The sequence below is a fragment of the Sturnira hondurensis genome, unplaced genomic scaffold, assembly GCF_014824575.4.
Source record: "Sturnira hondurensis isolate 20B ecotype Veracruz unplaced genomic scaffold, ASM1482457v3 Scaffold0010812, whole genome shotgun sequence".
NCBI lineage: Eukaryota > Metazoa > Chordata > Mammalia > Chiroptera > Phyllostomidae > Sturnira > Sturnira hondurensis.
Window position 1 is genome coordinate 371,089 of NW_028083443.1, and position 20,612 is coordinate 391,700.

Here is a 20,612-nt window from a genome sequence, read left to right on the forward strand (position 1 = left end):
AAGAAAACCCTCCAATAACCATGATAATAATGGTGATATTAACACCATCAGTCAACACCGAGTGAGCACCCAATGCAATATGTATTGAAGGTTCCTCACTACTAAGCAGGTAAATGTGCTCAGAAAACAACCCAATGAAAGAGGTAACTGCTGTTATCCCTACTTTGTAGATGAGGCTGGTGAGGCTGAGGCAGAAAGAGGCTAAATAACTTGCCCAGATTCACACAGCTAGCAAGTGGCAGTTTAGAATTAGATCTCCAGAAATCTGGTTTCAGAGGCCGAACTCTGAAGTCCTGAAATGTATTATATACTTCCTGTGATCACCTTTTGTTTCATTTGAAGCTAGTAACAAATGCAAATCTTCATGTTATGACTTCTAAATATTTGTCGTAAGCAAGTAATTTTGTAAAAGAGAATTAAATACCATTCTTGTGTGATCAGAGAAGAATGAAATAATAAAAATGAGAAATATGATATGAAGGTATAACGGGAGTGCTACGGGACAATCTTTAGTCTTTAAGAAGACAATACCTAGCCTACATAATGAAACATTAACCCCATTATGCTGGAGAACCAAAGGGCACCACAAGCAATTCAAAGTATGCTAAAACCCGGGCTTTGTCTGCCAAAGACTGGGAAGTAACACGGGGAGGGACAGAATTCAATTCTTTGCAGAGCAGCTCATTTCATTTCACTAAGTTTTTTCAACTCAGACAGCCTAGATCTGTAGTAAGTTCCTGAGTTCCAGCTGGTCAAAGGAAGGTTTAATGGCAATAATCTTTTTTGAACTGCAAGGCCACAGTGTGTATAAACTAAAAGTATTCCTGTCCAAAAGATGTAACTCAGGCTCTCCGGAAAGATTTGTAAGGCCGTCCAGACCTCCAAACCGCCCTTTTCAGTTCAATTACCTCCTGCTCCCTGCTATGCACTAAGCATAAGAAGCTTTAGGTGACTTTCACAGCCCCAGTTTCTCACTGTTGCCTTAGGGAAGTCCAAGCTCCCCTGCTTGAATGCCTAGTGCACTTCTGTTTGTCTTTTATGGAGGAGACAGAATGCCATCCTTCTGCTGGTCTCCCTGACATTTCTAGGAGTGATCACCCCCCCCGTACATGCTATGTGACTCTTGCTCTGCTCATCACAATGCCATACTGGGTCACAGTTAGCTCTACACTGTGTGCTTGTTTATTTTCCCCACCTCCCTGGTAAGCTCCTTGAGAACAATGAGCACACTTCCATCTTTGTATGATGAACTCCAAAAATGCATCTTGCTCTCCAAACATCTGTTGAATGAATGAATGAGTGGTCTCATGTAAAATGTCCGAGGGTAATTTCCATGAGCTTATTAAATGAATCACTGATGCTGGGAGTAGACGTGTTGTATTATCCGCCCAATAACAGTTTTACAGAAAGTCATTCACTTCAGTTACACAAATATTTATTGAGCAGTGAGTACAGGGCATGGCACTGAGGGTATTTCATCCATAAGAGATGAAGATAGCAACTCTCAGAAAAATTACTCCCATTCATTCATTCATTCATTCATCCATCCAACCATTCATCCACTCAGCAAATAAGTTGTGCAAGACTCTGTTTTAGATGCTAGGCATAGAGGAGTGGGGTAAGAAAAATACTAAACAAATATATACATAAACACACAATTATAAATTATGATAACCACAATTAAAGGGAAAGAATCACAAGAAGAAACAATAAAACAAAACTAATTCCTTTTGGTGTAGGAGAGGGACAGGCATTGATTTGTGAGGAGGAAAGGGTGGGCAGCAATCCCTTCCGGAGGAGGAATGTGGGGATGCCCTGAGGGGGGTGGGAAGGAGCAGTGAGAAGGAGATGGGATGGAGAGAGAGGGAGATGGGAAAGGGGAGCAGGTAGCATGGAAAGGAAGGGGTGTAGGGAGGCTGCAGACTTCCATGCAAGAAAGAGCCTGGGACACACAGGGACGCACAGTCACTCTGGGGCGCATGCTACAAGGTAGCAAGTGGCAGAAAGTGAGGTCAGAAAGGTGAAGAAGAGACTATGGAGAGCCTTGGGCACAATGCTCGGAAGTTGTAACTGTATCCTGTTAGAAACCGGAAGATGAGCATCCCTAGAGCATCTTTAAAAGTCATGCATCTCACACACATTCTAGAAACCACTGCTTTGTCTCCCAAATAAGGCATTCGGTGAAAATCCTCGGGATTTCCTATCTTCGAGGAAAAATACCAATATATTAGGCTTGTAAATGTAGCATCTTATAAAAGTAATCTTAATTTAAATTCAGGCAACAGTTTCACACATTACCATAAGCTTTTAAAATGAGATTCATTATCACTTTTCTTTGGGTATGTTTTATTTTTATTTGACACCCAGTTTATGCAGGCCGCGGAGATTCTCCATGTATGTAACCTGGGTCACAGAAATGCACCTAAAGTATTCACATGTTAGTTTTAATTTTAAATTTAAGATGTTTAAATATCAGTCGTTTTATATGACAGAACAACAGTGCAATATAATGGTTAAATAAAAGTAATTCTTCCAAAATAAATACAGAAATAAATAGATGAAAGGAAAACTGATGAATTGATTAATAAGAATATAATTTTGTATAGGTAGGTACATACATGTAAGTGACTATACATACACATATACATGTTTGCATGTGTGTAAATGAACTCTTCTGACCAAATGATGTGCATGAGTCAAGTTTGTGACTCATGAATTATTTTCACGGCTGTGATCACAGATCTGTGCCAATGAATCCACTCCTTCCCTGGCAAACACAGCACTGAGAACAGCTGGTCGAAGGGGGCAGGGAAGTATGCAGAAAAGGGGCTTGCGATCTCCTCGGGCACAGCCTCTCCATTAGCACCCCGCTTACCAACTGAGTCTCTGGCTGGTGGCAGATACAATTACTTCCCTTTTCTTACAGGTAAAGCACAAAGGCAAACATATGCCCGAGATGCACAAACCAAAAGAATCTCTGTAGCTTCTCTAAGACACGATTGAGATGTTCCGGAATACCTTCTTTAAGAGAAGCGTGAATGTCTTCCATGTCGCATCTGATTTTTCCTCTGCAGTTCAGTAACTTCTTGTCCCAGGTTATTACGACCTCCTTCTGACACACACCAACTTCTTCATAGTCCAGTTTAGCTTTTCTGGCATGGAGTTCATCTCTGCTTGCTGAGAAAAACAAGAGCTTTCATGTAAGGCCAATGCGTTTTTAAAACATAGTATTTTAAACATTTTATTGTATTTGTAAAACTACCACAAATGACCCCCATTTTAGGGGTCAACCGCCACCATTTTCTCAAAACGAAAACTTTTTTAAAAATTGAGCATACATAAAAGGTTCTCACCCTTAGAGTCATTTCATACTGAACATAAAAACAGACCCCATTTGCTGTGCTACAAATTTCAACTTTTTGATAAATGTGATGCCTCAGACATGCTGGTTTGCATCACTTCAAACACCATTAGTGTTAGTTAGTATTTTACATTTGACATACATGAGGAAACAATGCCTCACGCTAACCTTGACTCCAAAATACCTGACCATAATAACCTGATATATTCTTATAACTATTTCCAGAATTGGCAACTGTGCCCTTAGCAATACTGGGTTATCTGTTCCTGTGTTCAGTTCTAATAATCTGAAAAAGGAAAATGCATGTTACTGAAATTGTCACTACTTCTAGTCTTTAAATAGTGCAAAATTCTCTTTCATTTCGTGGTTCAAAATAAAAGCCCAAGACTCATGAAAAGAAATGCCTATAAAAGTAACTACTACCTTGACTTGGTCTTTATTTGATTTCAAAAGGAAGCAAGAGGAGAATCATGTAACTATATATCTTTCTCTTTCACTAGTACCACATTGAACAGGAGTCTCTCACAGTAATCTGTACTCATTCAAGCCTACAGGACTCGACCACCTTACCTTCTGCAACACAAATCTTTATCATGCATCCAAAGTCCTCGACAGCACAAAAACAACAGCAAAATGAGTATTATTCTTAGTTTGTTTGAAACCTTTCCAAAAAGTTTAAATATCTTATAATGCACTGTAATTCAAGCAGAGCTGTAAAAATTTCTACTTAAAAGTCCAGACATAATCAAAAAATAAATTGCACTACAAAAATATTCCTCCTGGATACCACTAGATGGCTCTCTAATATAATTTATCTTTGCTTCAATACTTGCTTTATATTTCTCTACGATAATCAAACAAAAGGAGTTCATTCAACCTAATAATAAATATAATTCTACATTTAACTTCACTAATAGTTTTTTCACAATGAACAGAGCATAATATATCTTCAGATTTTCTTTTCGTCCCTCTCTAAACCGTTTTTCATGTACAATAATAATAAAGACCTGACCAAGTGCCTCACTGGTTGGAACATCATCCCATACACGAAAAGGTTGCAGGTTCAATCCCCAGTTAGGGCTCATACCTAGATTGTGTGGGTTTGATTCCCCAGTCAGGGCATGTATGGGAGGCAATGGATATATGTTTCTCACATCAGTGTTTCTCTCACAGCAATGTCTGTCTGTCTATCTGTCTGTCTCCCCTCCCTCTCTCTCTAAGATCAATAAACATATCCTTGGGTGAGGATTAAATAAATAAATGAATGAATGAAAAGCACCTCTCATGTGCCAGCTGTAGGCCGTGAGGATAAACTGCTAAGTAAGAACAGTTAACCTCTGCCTTCAACTGGTTAACTAAGCAAGAATACAGCACCAAGAAGAAATGATTATCCACCGTCTAGACCAGTAATAAGCAAAACTATTTTTGTCTTTGTTACAGAAGTACAGAAGTATATATAAAGTTGATAAAGGTTTCTATAATATATTCTAAATGTCACCTCCTTTCTTATTTTGTTCATTTACATAGTACAACTGACCTTAAAAATACACAGTCGTTTGCATTAAAACATCCCATTTCTCTGTATTAACACACACATAGCTGAGAAAAAGCTGTGGCATACAGGGAAAAGCCCAAGAACCGTGAGAAGTAAACCTGGGTCTTACTACTTGTCTGACAGGATATCAATGTGACTTTGGGCTAATTCCTTACCCCTCCCAAGCCAATCACCAACTCAGCAGCAGAATGAAGAATGGCAATTAACAATCTCTTAAGACCATTTCCAATTTGAATAGTCTATGGTACTAAAACAATCCTTTGAAATTTAAGGTAAAATTCTACTTATACATATTCCCAAAATGTTCATGAAATATAACTTCATGTTATAAATGTTCTAAAGGAATAACAATCATCCTCTTTACAACCTTTTCTTCTATCTATGAGTTAATTCAAGATGTAACCAACTGCTTAAAAATGTACAGGGTGGGGCAAAAGTAGATTTACAGTCGCGAGTATGTGAAACACAGAGTTTATTCTTGTATAATAATTTATTAATTATTGCATTGTTTTATCCACAAAGAACTGAATCTACTTTTACCCCACCCTGTAAATTCAATCCCTTTAAAAAATCTGTGGACATTCAAGTGGGCACTTGCTATTGCCAACAGCAACTAATTGCATATTTGTTTTAAAGAAAATATTTATTTCCTAGGAATATGAAAAATTATAGTACTTATAGTACTTATAGTTTCTTATTCTGCTACAAAAATAACAATAAAATAAACTGCACTGGCAAACTAAATATTGTTGAAATTAAAAACTGAACTGAATAACAGCTATAGTAAGAGGAATGAACATAGGAATGTTAACACCTGTATTTAAAACTTTTCAGAAGAGAGCACAATAAAGGCAACTCAGGGACAAACGCAGACTGCACAGTTTCCAAGACTCTGAAAAGTCAAAGGGCCCACTCAAGCTGAACCTTTCATTTTACAAATGTCAAAGTCAAGGCTCGTTTATGTTAAGTGATTAGCCAAAAATAATGGCATTAATACACATTGGCACTGACTATACATCTCCTTGTGCATGAGTCTATCAGTGCTGGGGTAAATAACATTAATACTTCAAAGTTTGGAAAACACATTCTAAAGCATTTGGTATTCATAAGCTTAGCAATAAAACATTACAAATAGCACAATAGCTATTATAAATCATCCAATTATAAATTTAATGATTTGAATATGATCTTTTAAATAGAAAATGTATAAAGCAGTAAAAAATACAAACTTTGATTTGATAACATGTAATTAATTACACAGTTGATTTAGATACAATTTATTTGAAATAGTCAATTTATCCTATTATAAAACCAATTAGACTCCAAGTTGAAAATCATATTCGACAAGAACAGAATTTGCTTTTTTATGTTTAAGGGTTTTTTAAATTAAGGCACAATGATATTCCAGTCATATCAAATACCTGTCACTGTGTTACCATTTTATCTACACTAACATCCAAATATACCGTAAGGGTGCCTGATGTTTTAAATCTAGCAAACTAAAATGCAAGTATCTTAAGCTACTTCCCCATGTTATAACTACCTCACAAAACAAATAAACAATTATCAGCAGATAGTCTAGTAAGAGTGTGTATGCAGTCCAAATATGCGTGTGAGTTTGCAGGGCAAAAGGACACTTCTAACCTACAACCTTAAATTACAGTAGCATTATCACTTGGCCCTGTTTGAATGGCTAACCTTCAAGTTTCTGGTTCTCTTTCTCCATTCGAAGCAACAAAATTTGCTGGTGTATAGCTTTTCTCCATAAACTCCTCAGTTCTTCCGATTTTTTTCTTTTTTCAACTTTTTCTGGGTCATCGTCCCCAGACACAAATACAACCAGCGGTTCCTCTTCCATGGTGGGAGCCAGAGGGGACAGCGGCAGCAGCTCATTCCTGTCCAGTCCATCTGCGGAGAAGAAGACAGTAAGAGGCATCCCGCAGCAGTAACCCAGACTACAGAAACGTTCTCCGGGTCCGGCGCGCTCTCATCCTCCTGCAGGCCGCTTTCACAGCTCTGCTCCAAACCAACTCTCCGAGGAACTGCTCCTTTCTGGAACTCAGGGTTTAAGGAAACTCACTCGACTGAATTCCCCTTCCAGATTTCCCTCTCGCCACGAAATGAAAGTGTCCCCAATCTCACCACTTCTCCTTTCTGCACGAAGTGACCTATGAGACAGGTGCTCCAAAATGAACTGGCCTTTCCCCAGCGTCTTAACACTTCTGCAATTGACCTGCGTCAGTTCTGCGCCGCTCTGGGCGTGTCTTGGCTCTGCGGCCCCCTTCACTCCCCCTGCGACACACTCTTACCCAATTCCCGGAGGGTGTTTTCTCCCTCTGTTCCAGGTCATCTTTTGTACTCTTGCCATTTTTCTTTGACACATTAACACACTTGATCGTGTCTCTTAAAACATTTCCATGGTTGCTTATACCCCAAAGAACTAAGTCCAAACCCCTGGGGACAGCAGATAGACCCCTTCAGACTTTGGCCTCAAGCAACCTTCCCAGCCTCGTCTCAGTCTCCCATCCTCTTGCTCCCAGTGCTTCATTGCTCACGACTCTCTGGCCTATGAAATTCCCTTCCAGGACTCTATAGAGCTTTGCTAGTTCCTCTTTCTGAAACATACTCATCTCAACAATGAGTTTAAACAAATATCTAACTTTTCCGTGAAGCTTTTCCTGATCAGTTCATTTTATTTTTAGTAATGTTGTTTTCTTGTTTTTTTAATTTATTAATTGACCTCCATCTTTACCCTTATTTCTTAGTAAATAATTAAAAAAATTTTTTACTCTGTTGTTCCTGTTTTAGCTTCTTGAGTTGACTATTTAGTACATTTGAGTTTTGGCTTTCTTAATTTTAGAAATGCCCTCTAAATATCACTCAGTCTGGATATGCAGGCCTCTGGTGACATCTTCTCCCTTCTACTTTCCAGTAGTTTTCAGTTTCCAGCTGCATAAAATACTCGGTTTTCCTCTAATGGTGGATTCCTTCCTTTCTTTTATTCCTTCATTTTTCTTTCTTTTGTGAAATTTGCCCTGTGATCAGAGAATATAGTATAAGTGATTGTGACTGTCTGGAATTTTTTAAGAAATCTTTGTTGCCAAGTACATAGTTAATTTTTATGACTGCTCCCTGTGTGCTAAAAATGAATTTTCTCTCTAGGTAGCAAGGTAATCTAGGTAGATTAGCCTTGTTTAATTTTATTTCTCAATTTTTATCTGTTATTTAATTCCTCTATATTTAATTTTCAGGGAGGAACATAGCAAAATCTCCCACAAGAGCTACTGATTCATTTATTTCTGCCAAAAATTCTGTTATTTTTCTAGCTTTCAGGTCTGCATACTTATGTGTGTTCTCATTGTTGTTCCATCCTTTGGTTGATTGTCACAGTCACTTCGGCCCTCTGCATGCTTTTGCTTTAATTTCTAACAGGCCCAGCACTGAAGGGAGCTGCCAAGCCCTCTTTGCTGCTTGATGTTTGCCTAGTGTATCTGTACCCTTTTCTTTATCGTCCAACATTGTTATGTCACTCTGTTTCATGTGCAACTCTTAAAAGAGAGTGTATTGTTCTTCTGAGAATAAAAAGGTCTATGACTAGGCTGAATGTCAACTGTAATTGACTAGAACATACAGACAGCTCTCAGAGGGGAGGGGGTTGTGGGGCTGGGGGATGAAGGTGGAGGGAGAGTAAGGGAGGAAAAGCGCAGAGACGCATATAACAGTATGGTGACTGCCAGAGGGGAAGGGGGAGGGGAGGGGGAAGGGGGCAAAGGAGGGATGCAAGGAGGTGGAAAGACACTTAACTTTGGGTAGCGACCGCACGAGGCAGTGTACACACGATATGTTATACAGCTGTGCACCCGAAACCTGCATGGCTTTACTGACCAAGGTTACCCCAATAAATTTTTAAAATTTCAAGAAAAACAAAGTTTAAAAAACTACCTGCTTTTCTAGCACTATCATAGTTCCTGGTTTGGGAAACTTGTTTACTCATTCATTCATTCATTCAACAAGTACTTACTGAATGTCTACTATGTTCTACTCATATCGGAGAAGCATCAGATACAGAAGAAGACATCACTTCCCCACTGTAATCCATGCACCCCCTTGTGCACAGCCCACTGCAGTCCCCTCCCCAGTCTGTGATGCTAGTGAGGAGCGATTCATACTCATGAACCACTACACAGACCCTGCTGCTGCATGGCTGAGGGAGATCTGTTCATGGGAGAGGCAACCCTGAGGAAGATGCGCTGCCGCCAGGAGACTCGACGAGGGGTGACTGGGGTGCCGCCTGCACTCAGCGAATCATTGCTGCACGTTGACGAGGTCCTTTTTCTCCCCTCTCCATCGCTGCAGAAAGTAAATAAACATATACCTTGTAAGAACTGCTGCATAATGTGGTTCTTTGCAACAATACAGAAGCATAAGCCATTCACAAGTCCCATCCCGGGCAAGCAAAAGCCACAAGAACATGGAGCAATGTGTCAGCAGGCACACTGGTCACCCAGGCCACAGCCCAGTTGCGAGAAGCTCACCTGTTTCTACTCATTCCATATAGCCCACCTTTTAAGTCCTAATGTAAGGAATAGAAGCACATATGCAGACAAGCAAAGGTTAATGAAGTGAGGGACTCATGCTTTTGTCAAAATTTCAAAATAAGAGTACACTCTCAACAATGTAAATATTCCATAAATGGGTCACAAAGAGCTCTTCTCATAGTTCTTATAGAATAGGCTAATATGGATACTTCTAATGGCCTGTGACTGTTAGGGTCTGTCTCCAACTTGCCAGCCACCAACAGCTGGATTGTGGCAGAAAGTAACCTGAAAAAGGCAGAGTGGTCAACTTTGGGATCTTGTTAGGGCACGTGTTTAAAAAAAACCTACGGTCAAATAAGATTGGATACATAAAACTTAAAAATATTAAACATATTCTTCATAGTAGGGCTTTCACAGAGACTATAATATGCTGGCATGCATTGCCACTCTCCAAGAGGGAAACAGCGTACAAAAATTCCCTAACTTACTCAAGTTCAGAATCACCTCCCCCAACTTTGTGGGGGTTGGGGATGTCACGTCTTTCTACGTCACTGGTTTTGAAACAAACATGTGGAAATGCTGGTCTGCCCTAAAAATGTCATTTTCTAGCAAAGATCACTGTCAGTTATACTAGGCCCATGTGCAACAAAAGGTCATTCTGACTCAAACTGACTTCTGAGACCAGTTCTGTTAGTAGCTGGAAATACCTTGCAGTGATTGTTGCTGTTAGCGGTGGCAGTATTTTACTTTGTTCAGTTTCAAGGTCTCTGGGCTTTCCTGAGAAAATGATGAAGATGCCCATGTTTACAAGTGGTGATACCAGTAAGTAAAGGTGCCGAAATTTTGATGGCGTCAAATATCAGATCGTAAGTCAGAAATGAAACAGCTTGACGGGCGGGCCACAAGCCCACTGAGGTAGTCAGAGGAACGCGGTAGTGCTGAGGCAAGCCCTAGTCAGGAGAGCAATCCAGTACCCGCCTGCCGTATTTTTATTTACTTTAGGTATGCACATATCAGGAAATCCAGTGATTTCTAATCTCGATCTATCTTCCTGTAGATACTATTTCTGGATTAGGTAATTATGCTAGGTGAAATAAACCAGGCCGTGAAAGACATATACCATATGATCTCACCTATAAGTGGAACCTAATCAACAAAACTAACAAGTGAGCAAAATACAACTAGAGACATGGAAATAAAGAATACACTGACAGTAACGGGCGGGGGGGGGGAGTGGGAGGGATACTGGGAGGGAAAGGGGGAAGCGTCCTCAAGGAACGTGTATAAAGGACACATGGACAAAGACAACAGTGGTAGGATCAAGGGTGAGAGGTAGGGGGGAAATGGAGACAACTATACTTGAACAACAACAAAAAAAAACATTAAGAAAAAGCCATCCCTTCGAGCTGCTACATAGACAGTAACTGTCAGGATGTATCATGATATTTTAGAAAATGGCTAAGACATCCATCTAACATAGTCAGACCCCCTTTGTTGTATATCCTGGATAAAATTACAACCCTAATATGTGTCCATGATTCAAAACTCCCTGAAATAGTGAATAAATCTGCTCATCTTTACTTCCACTTTGGGAAGTATTAATTCAAGTATTACTCTTTTAGAAACTGTGATTCAATCGTTCTGTACACAATAGTCACATCCTGACAAACACTTTCATTTAGCAACACTCCCTCCCTGGCAATTATCTGCTAAATGCCCAGTTCATGGGCACATTTCCAGCTCCTCGAGTGGTGAGAGCAAGTAACAGTATGCACTCAACACACATCCATTGAGTAAGTTAATCCTGTAAAACCCTATGAAACATTAACTCAGAAGGTTATTAAAATGGACAAAAAATACTCTTGGCTAGGCTAACATGACAGGAATAAATAAAAGGTCAGCCTTCTTAAAACCCTTTGATGGAAGTCACGACTTTTAAGTCTTTCTGGCAAAAAGTTCTGTTTCCCAAAAGTACAGACTAAACCAGTGATGGCACTGGTCTCTGTCGACAATGAAAACAGCGTGAGTAAACAACACACGGCATCTTTTCCCCAAGTAAGTGCTGCTCCTGTCCTGCATCAAAGCATCTCATTTATAAGTTGAACCTGGAAAGCTGAATAAAATGAATGTAAAAGCACCCACGTCGATGCCTCACAAGGTGAGTTTCTCTTAACCTCTTAGTAGCTCCTATATAAAGAATACTAGAGTAAACCAATCCAAAAGACTCTGAAACTTTTATATTTTAATGCTGGGAATAAACCATCTTTTAAAAATCATCTTCTGATTCACTGCTAATAATGTATCAAGTGTTTAGAAAGTACTAAAAATAAGACCAACGAGTACCTATGTCACCTTTCCTACTGCCTGTAAAACATAAACTTTGGGGGGACATGTTCTAAAACAAGGACACAAAGCACCCTCCCACTAGCCTCACCTGTGTGAAAGTTTCATAAGGTCTACAACTTTAGACCCTGTAATTCAAACAAAATGCCAACTGACCCATTGTCCTCCTATATCTGGAATGTAATGGCAAGTAATAAGCCAAAAATTAGCAGTCAAAATATAAGATAATAATATACTGAAAGGAAAAACTTACAGAACAGACCATTGACCTTTATCTTGCAGTAAAAAACGACATCCTGAAAAAGCAGTTTGGTGGCGGAGATAAGGCCAAAGCTGCGAGAAGACATGTATGTACTCAGAAGCCAAGGGGCCTCCTGATAAGTGTTTCAATAGTTGGCGCGCATGCAACTTATAGTAGTTTAACTTCTGATTTGCATCTAGTCAGCAATCTGACCTTCTTAAGGTAGTAATCTCAAGAATCAAAACCATGTGAAAGATGGTGCACGAAAATTCTCATATTCCACCTTGAAATCGACACAGGAGGAGGTGAAAAAACATGGGGTTCTGTTACTATTATATCTTTTGGTTGTTTTTGTAACTACAACACTAGTGTTCATGTTGACTTCCCCTTTGATTAAATTTAGCAGATAGCCAAGTACAATGACCACGTTTTGAATGGAAATAAAAATAAAACAACACACGTGGTATTTACTACAGCAATAATTAAGCTAGTCCAAAAAGCACATACTATGTGCCAGGCATTGTTCTGCGCGTTCTACAGGTACACACTCATTTCATCCTCACAGCACTTTACGGGGATGGTGTTATTACTATTCCCATTTTAGTGAGAAAATCGAGGCAGAAAGTAGCTAAGTAATTCGCCACAGTCCCATAGACAGTAAGGGGAAGAGCCAGAACTCAAACCCAGGCCGTCCACAGCCCAGACCCATAAGTAGGGCAGTGAACCGTGACAATACACTCTTCGCGTCAGTTCGGAAAAGCTCTACAGAACCTCAAAAACAAAGGTGCCAGGACTCCCAAGATGCCCTACGTTGCTGGTGAAAAAAAATCGGTCTCTAATTAGCAGTAAGTCTTTCTGTCAGGACTTCTCATTTCATATTTTTTAATGTAATAATGTCAGTTATTTCAGCTGAGAAATAGTTTCAGAATATCATTAGGTGTTCATTTATGTAAATGCTTTACTTCCTTTTCTTTGCTCTTGAAATCACTGCATTCCAAGTAAAGACCCTTTTTTGATTTGATAGGAAGATCAAATCAAAAATGCACTAATATGGTAGAATATACATATATTAATTATCTTTATGTTTTTGAAATAACAAAACAAATCAAATCTATTCCCTTATTTTTCCATATAATTATTTTTCTTCTTCTGTATTTTGGGATATCAGCATGTGCCTTATAAAGCAAAACTGCTTCCCAAGAAACATACTCAGTAAAAGTGTTCTGCACCAGTGTTACCTCTATTTAAATCTATTAAATTAAAAATGAGCCCTGGCTGGTGTAGCTCAGTGGATTGAGCACAGGCCTGCGAACCAGAGGATTGCGGTTCGATTCCCAGTCAGGGCACATGCCTGGGTTGCAGGCTGGTTCCCTGCAGGCCAACTCCCAGCAGGGGATGCACAAAAGGCAACCATACATTGATGTTTCTCTCTCTCTCTCTCCTTCCCCTCTAAAGATACATAAATAAATAAAACCTTTTTAAAAAAATAAAATAAAATAAAAATGAATACCTAGGAGGGAAGCACAATGTGGAGAACTCCCACCTGTCTTTGTATGGGTGTACTCTACATATTCTTCCTATCGCTAGTCACCAACCAATCAAGAACCACAACCTGTGAACAAAATGAGGGTTCACAAGGAGAGAAAATACAATGTGTGAATCACGATGTGGGCTGCGAGGCATTTCCAAGTCCTTCTGGACACAGCCTTGATCAAAAGCTATGGATATGACATGAACCACCCCTCCCATGGAGCTTCAAGTTAACTTTTTAACAACATATCCTTGACCAAGCAGTTATAGCCTTCACTGCATCAACTATTAAATTAACACTGTGCTTCTTAGTGGACAAAATTTGAAATGCATACTTGCCTGCTTTGATAACAATTAATCTACTGGACACTGGACAGAATGAGGGCATTTTAGTGACCACTCACAGGGACTCAATTTTGAAGACGGATGTCATCATGCCTTATTTCCCACGAGGGCAACCTAGATACACTTTTCATAGAAGTAAACCCTCAGGCAGGATCAGTTTTGTGAAGGCATCGTTCCGCTGAGCAGCAGACTGCCCCCCGTCCTTCAACCCCAGGCACTCAACCAAACACTACCAGCTTCACAAAGTCCAAAGACATGACTACATGCTAAGTCCATAGCTAGACCACAATGTATTACAGCTCAGGATATAAACAGAACTTCACTGATGTAACAGCAACTATTTAACAGAAACCTGAAGAAGCTTCCTCTCTGCGAATGCCCCCAAGAAAAGCTGCATAGAACAACACAGTGATGAAACTTATTTTTTTCCCCACAGGACATATAGTACAATTTAACTCAGAATCGCACCAGGTGCAATGACAGTGTATCTAAGTCCTTGATTTCAACTGGGCAACCATCTACCATCCTGTGGAAAATCTTTACTAATTAAAGGAAGTTGAGATTGAACTATTCTAGTGGAAATCAATATACAGCATCTGAGCTATGAGTCAAAAGGAACAGATTAATCAGTGGAACAATGTGCAAAACAAAACAAAAAAAGAATGAAGAAAACAAGGAGTTTTATTTCCTAAACTCTACACTGAAAATTTACACGGAATGTAAATTTTTTTTAAAAATCAAGTTTTTTACATTGGAATTTAAAATGTCTATGAGTAGCTTATTTACTCATATTCTTTTAACCTAAAATTAAGGAAACAATTGCAAGCAAGACATTAAATCTTTCTGTGGCTCAATTTAAACATATGTGAAATAAGGATATTATGGGCCAAATGATATCTAAGGTAATCAAGAGATCTAATACTATGCTGTTGTAGAAGCTAAAAGGAGAAAAATAAAACTAACATTTTCATTACACTTTTAAAAGTAGATAAGAATTATTATTGAAATGGTCTTACAGCTTGCCATAAAAAAATACAGATCAATTACAAGGATTAAAAAAGCCACTTTTCATCTTTCCAACGTGGCCAAAATAATTTTTGGAGAACATTTTCCCCCTTGTATGTCTCCTCTTAATCCAATTGTTAATACTATGCTTTTACTCCAACTTGAAAGCAATCTAAACGTCAGTGGTCCCAAACAGGAAGGTGGGCATGTCTGTCTTTCACTGAACTTGGGATAGAAGCAAAGCACAAAAACTAGAACAAAGCAAAGCACAAATGAGTATTTCCAGCAAACTCGCTCCACCGTGATTCTGGGTGTTCATCACAACGAATACTCTGGGCAAGGAGGAAGCACTGCCATCCACGTGTGGTCAGATGCCCACACTAAGGAAGTAGGTGTTTCCCTGTGTCCAGACCAGCGTGGGGTCTGGAAGGTCCCAGCAGTGCTTCAGAGCAACCACTGAGACAGAAGTTGAGATGAGCAGAAACAGATGAATTATCCTCTCAGGTCAAAGCCAGATTCAATTTTATGAGCATGGTCCTTGGGGGTTATTTCTGCATCTCCTTGGGATTTCAAATAAATTCCTAGTTTATTTTATACCTCTGAACTAGTTTATATAAGGAATTTATATGTGCTAATGCTACTAATCCAAAATTAGAATGAGGCGTTGATGGAAGGATTCTGCACAGTGCTAAGGAGATCTCCACGTGGAATGGAGTAGTAACAGAATTCCTGTTCGCAGTCCGCATTTCACATGATCGTTTGTGAGCTCTGCTTATAGCAGGCACTATCGCTTTTCCCCCTCTGCAACCCTAAGCACCAGAAGGATGGCACGCATTCTGGAGACGCCAGAGCTGCTTTTTAAACGAATGGTAATAGTCAGCTGGAGGGATTTATGAAATTTTTAATGAAAATATTTAGACCTGTGGTCACCTTGATTCTGACGCAGTGTCCTCTCTAGTACAACAGGAAAACAAGGGACGACATCAGCACAAAGAGATGTGTGTCCAAAATCAGGATTTAGGATGAAAAAGCACTCCCATAAGTCAATAAAGCCTAAGTAAGGTTGTTTCCATCATGAGCCAAAATGAGTGCTTACACTGTTTGTGTCAGTGAATAAGAGAGAACCACAAAGGATCGAAACTGCATAACAAAGTATTTCAAAAATACTTTGAAAAAAAGTATTTTCAAAGTCTGCAAAAATCTTAGTTTCTCATTGAGAAGTTTTATAAGTAAATAGAAGCAATGACTATCATTTACTTTTGACAAATAAACTTCAATATTAATAATTTTTAATTATAGGCTTAAAAGCTGAGAAGCCAAAATAAGGAGTGATAAGATGCCTGTTGATAGAAATGACATATTACATTCAATAAATGGATATTATATAAATATACTCTATCACCATAGGCAATGATAGTTTAGCTACTAAACAATGAAATAACATTAAATAAAAAATGATTTGAAGTAAGATAAACACACACTTATTCCCTTCCTTTTATCATTTTAATGCTGTGCAAATGACCCTACTAACCAATAAGCCATGATATTAAAAATATCTGGGCTCCTTTCTCTCAACCTGCTTAAAAACAGTAGCCTGACATGTTTTTAATAATTCAGAATAGTGGTCCTAGAAAAGGATGCCTAATCTGAATTTCAAAGTTCAAATTCATATGCTTTCCAAAAAGTATGATCTGGCCCTGAGTGATGTGGCTCAGTGGACTGAGTGCCAGTCTATAAACCAAAGGGTCGCTGGTTTGATTCCCAGTCAAGGCACATGCCTGGGTTGTGGGTCAGATCCCCAGTAGGGGGGTGCACAAGAGGCAATCACACATTGATGCTTCTCTCTTTCTCCCTCCCTTCCCATCTCTCTAAAAATAAATAAATAAAATCTTTTTTAAAAAAGTAGTATCTGTTAGCTTATATGCTAACCCACCCTAAGCCTTACTTGACTGTGCATATGTAGAGACCTATTCCAGTAAAATAGAAGGTACTCTAGTGAAAAGAAAACTATAACCCATCATATTAGGAACCTCCTCCCCTCAGTATTCTGAGCAGTTCCAGATATCATGGTAATTGTGTAAGTATGATGTTCTCTCTGAAAGTAGCGATAATCAGAGACACAGAGTTTAGAAATCATTGGCTTAAAACCACACTCTTGAATATCCTCCTTCTTAGAAAATACACAATAACGTATTTAGAGCAAGGAGACATGACATATGCAACTTATTTATAAATGGCTTAGAATTTTTAAAGCACATATATGTACATATATGTGTGTGTATACATTCACATGTTAATCGGCAGAGAGAATGGTAAAGCAAGTGGGGCACATATTAAACACGGATGAATCTGGGGGGAGAGTGCAGCTGTTCTCCTTGACATATTGCAGTGTTTTTGTCAAGTTGAAATTATTTCCAAATACAAATTTAAAAAGCACTCTCTTCAAAATTGTAACTAGTAAGTTCATGTCTAAATAACTTACTCGTTGAAATAGACCTATTAAGCATTCACTTTGCCCAACAATTTGATTACTGTGCAGACAGTCATCAGTAACACGCAGGATTACGCAACCATGGCCATGAACAGTGCTATCCAGGGCAGGACTCCTTAGAAGCCAAAGAGGTAGAAATCACCCCCATGTCCATCATCAAAAGGACATATATGCTGTGACATGTCACAGAAACACCACACTACAATATAAATGAATAGACTGAAGTGCACGTAAAAATAGAAATAAATCTCACAAAGTACCGTCCAGTGAAAAAAGTCATGTATAAAAGAGTCCATACTGTATCATGCCATTTACATAAAGCTTTGAACGGTATTTACGCTCCCATGTATGAGGTCAGGACAGGGGTCCTGTCTGGGTGGGAGCATGAGAACAGCCACCGCGCTGCTGCTGGTGTCACGCTCAGGGACAGGGGGGCAGTGACGTGGCGTGTGCCCTCTGATAGGCTGTATGCAGCAGGTGTTTAATCAAACATATTTTTAATGAAAAAAATGTTAAGTGTCTTTTTAGCCTATTGATTCTATGCTGTCGTGTTATTAAAAAGCACACAAAAGTATCCAAATAAGTGCTTTCTGATTTTTAGAATTTCTTAGAGCCAAGAAAACATTACAAAGTAATACAAAAAAATAGTGAAATTGTTAATGCTTCTACATATTTAAAAGTTCTCCTCATGTTTAAAAATAGCACTTCCAATAAGAAAGCAACATAAATGCGAAACTTTTCGACGCCAAAGGAACATACACTTGCCCTCTGGACTTCAATATCCTTCTACAGAATCAGATATCACAGCCGCAGGGACGCCATGAGAAAGAACACCCCCGACACAACGCGGCAGAAGATGAACTAACAATGAACATATAACTTTATATTAACCGCTATAAATAACCCTTAAAAAGTCACTCGGTCTGTACTCTGCACACTGTCACAGGGCATCTGTGACCTTCGTAATGGCTATTCCTAATTGCCCCTTTCAGGCCTGGTTTCGCTTCCAGACGCTCCTTTTAACTAACATAACAATAAATAAACTGCAAATAGAGTTCACCAAAAGTGTTGCGTTCTTATTAATAGGTGTTTGTTACTACAGAGATTAGGCAAACCAACACTTTTGATGTGTGTATGTTTTGGTTTTCTAAATTCACTGCATCGTCTATATATATTATACTATTTTTTGGTGGCTAACTTCCTTTAAAATTTTTCCCATAAGTTTGTCCCTTAAAAAGCCTTTTAAAATCAATTCGTCATCAACTTTCTTCACTAGAAGTTCACTGTTTAAACATGACCGTACTAATTCAGAGAAAAGTTCAGATTAGAAAGTTCATTAATCCAATATTAATAATCTAGGTTGGAGTGAAAAATATCGGCACACCGACAAAAGATACTCAGAGATACTTCAGGAAATACTCTAATTTAACTAGTTAGGGAGGGTTATCTGGTTATATGTTAACTTTGGGGATTTCCTAAGTCTAAAGAGAAAGGGGCCAAAAGAACATAAAGGAAGATTTTGGTGGCACACAGGCCGATTGATAGCATGCATTCTTCTCCTTGATTGCAAGAATTGCCAATGATCAAACTACTCAAACAACCCAAATGTCCGTCATCAAGAGACTGGATAAACTGTGAGGCCTTAAATGAACACCATACAGCACTTTGGCTGGTGTGGCTCATTTGGTTGGAGTGCTGTCCTGTAAAATGAAAGGTCACAGGTTCAAGTCCCAGTCAGGGCACATGCCTGGGTTTCAGTTTGGTCCCTAGTCAGAGTGCATGTGAAAGGCAACCAATCTGTGTTCCTCCTTCACACCAATGTTTCTCTCCCTCCTTCTCCCTCTCTTCCTCTAAAATCAAAAAGCATGTCCTTCGGTGAGGCTTTTTAAAAAATGCATACTATATAGCAATAAATATAAAGGAGTCAAGCCACGCATAAAGAAAGAAGTGAGCCCTGGCTGGTGTGGCTCAGTTGGTTGGGGCACCCACATGTAAACCAAAAAGTTACAGGTTCGATTCCCAGTCAGGGCACGTGCCTAGGCTGCCAGTTTGGTCCCTGGTCAGGAGCACATAAGAGAGGCAACCAACTGATGTTTCTCTCTGACATCAATGTTTCTCTCCACCTCTCTCACTCCCTTCCCTTCTCTCAAAAATCAATAAGCATGCTGTCAGATGAAAATTTAAAAAAAGAAAAAATAGGAATGAATCTCATAAACTTCTAAGCCAACAACAATCTCTTTAGAAAAATTTCCAACTTAGCCCCCCTCTTTCCAATAGTGGAAAACAATCCCCTAAGAATTTTAATGATCAGTAAGAATTCATCATTTCAATTTTTTTAAAAAGGCAGTTTCACAAAATCACTGCATCTAATTTTGTGTAGCTCTAAGAGCAAAGAACAAAACTTAAGGGGTGATACATTCCAGTACTGGGGCCCAAAACAAAGACTCAAATATGTACAAAACTCAAGAAATCTCTCACACTCTCTGAAGGCCATTACTGTCACCCTGCACCCATTATGTGACATTCGTGAGACTCAGAGAAGTCAGTCTATGTCACTGAAAAAAAACAAAACAAAACAAAGAAATGCCTAGGAAATATACTACAGACTTAAAAATACAAACATATCCATCCCTTCGGTACGTATGTTTAAGTCAGCGGCTGTTCGGTCCCAGAAGGCATACCCGGGAGGCTGGGAAGGAAAGGCATGGTCAGGGGAAGTCCACTTAGTAAGTGTTGGCATCAGGGCTTGTCCCAAACAAAAGCAAAGCTTAGACTACGGAGCCAGGAGATGCGCACATGGTATGAAAATAATGGTGATTTTGAAAGTGAGATTATCATGGACTCAGAAAGCTGGTTCTCAGAGTTTTCTTAATAAAGTTAAGTGGAACGAAACCCAGTACATTAGAAACAAATTAGAACAAGCACAGCAGAAGGATGCATAAATGTCACTCCAAAATTAGCCGCTTTTTAGTAACAGAACAGGATAGGGCTGTGGAAGGTTTTGCTTTGCAAACAGAGGACACTGATCTCACCTGATTTCGTTTTCATACTGTGGGGACAGTCTACCTGAATTCTGGTAAAAGCTTTTCAGGAAAGAGGGGGCAGTGAAGGAAGGGGCGGAGGAGGAAGTGTGCAGACTTGGAAGGCTGGAGGAAGAGCTACTCTCCTTGAGCACGCGCCGTGCAGATGGAAGGATGCTGAGT

General features: G+C 39.2%; 1 protein-coding gene across 4 annotated transcripts in view; it reads right to left on the bottom strand.

The window, feature by feature from the left end:
- Positions 1 to 20,612, bottom strand: part of TBC1D4 (TBC1 domain family member 4) — a 176,232-nt gene that overhangs the window by 18,587 nt on the left and 137,033 nt on the right. Inside the window, exons 11-14 of one of the 4 annotated variants that reach the window (XM_037059343.1) lie at positions 20,442 to 20,606; positions 9,106 to 9,266; positions 6,615 to 6,824; positions 3,019 to 3,177 (exon numbers count right to left, since the gene is read on the bottom strand). In XM_037059343.1, the coding sequence (XP_036915238.1) occupies positions 3,019 to 3,177; positions 6,615 to 6,824; positions 9,106 to 9,266; positions 20,442 to 20,606 (695 nt within the window). The other 3 variants (XM_037059345.1, XM_037059346.1, XM_037059344.1) reach the window with 3 other exon arrangements.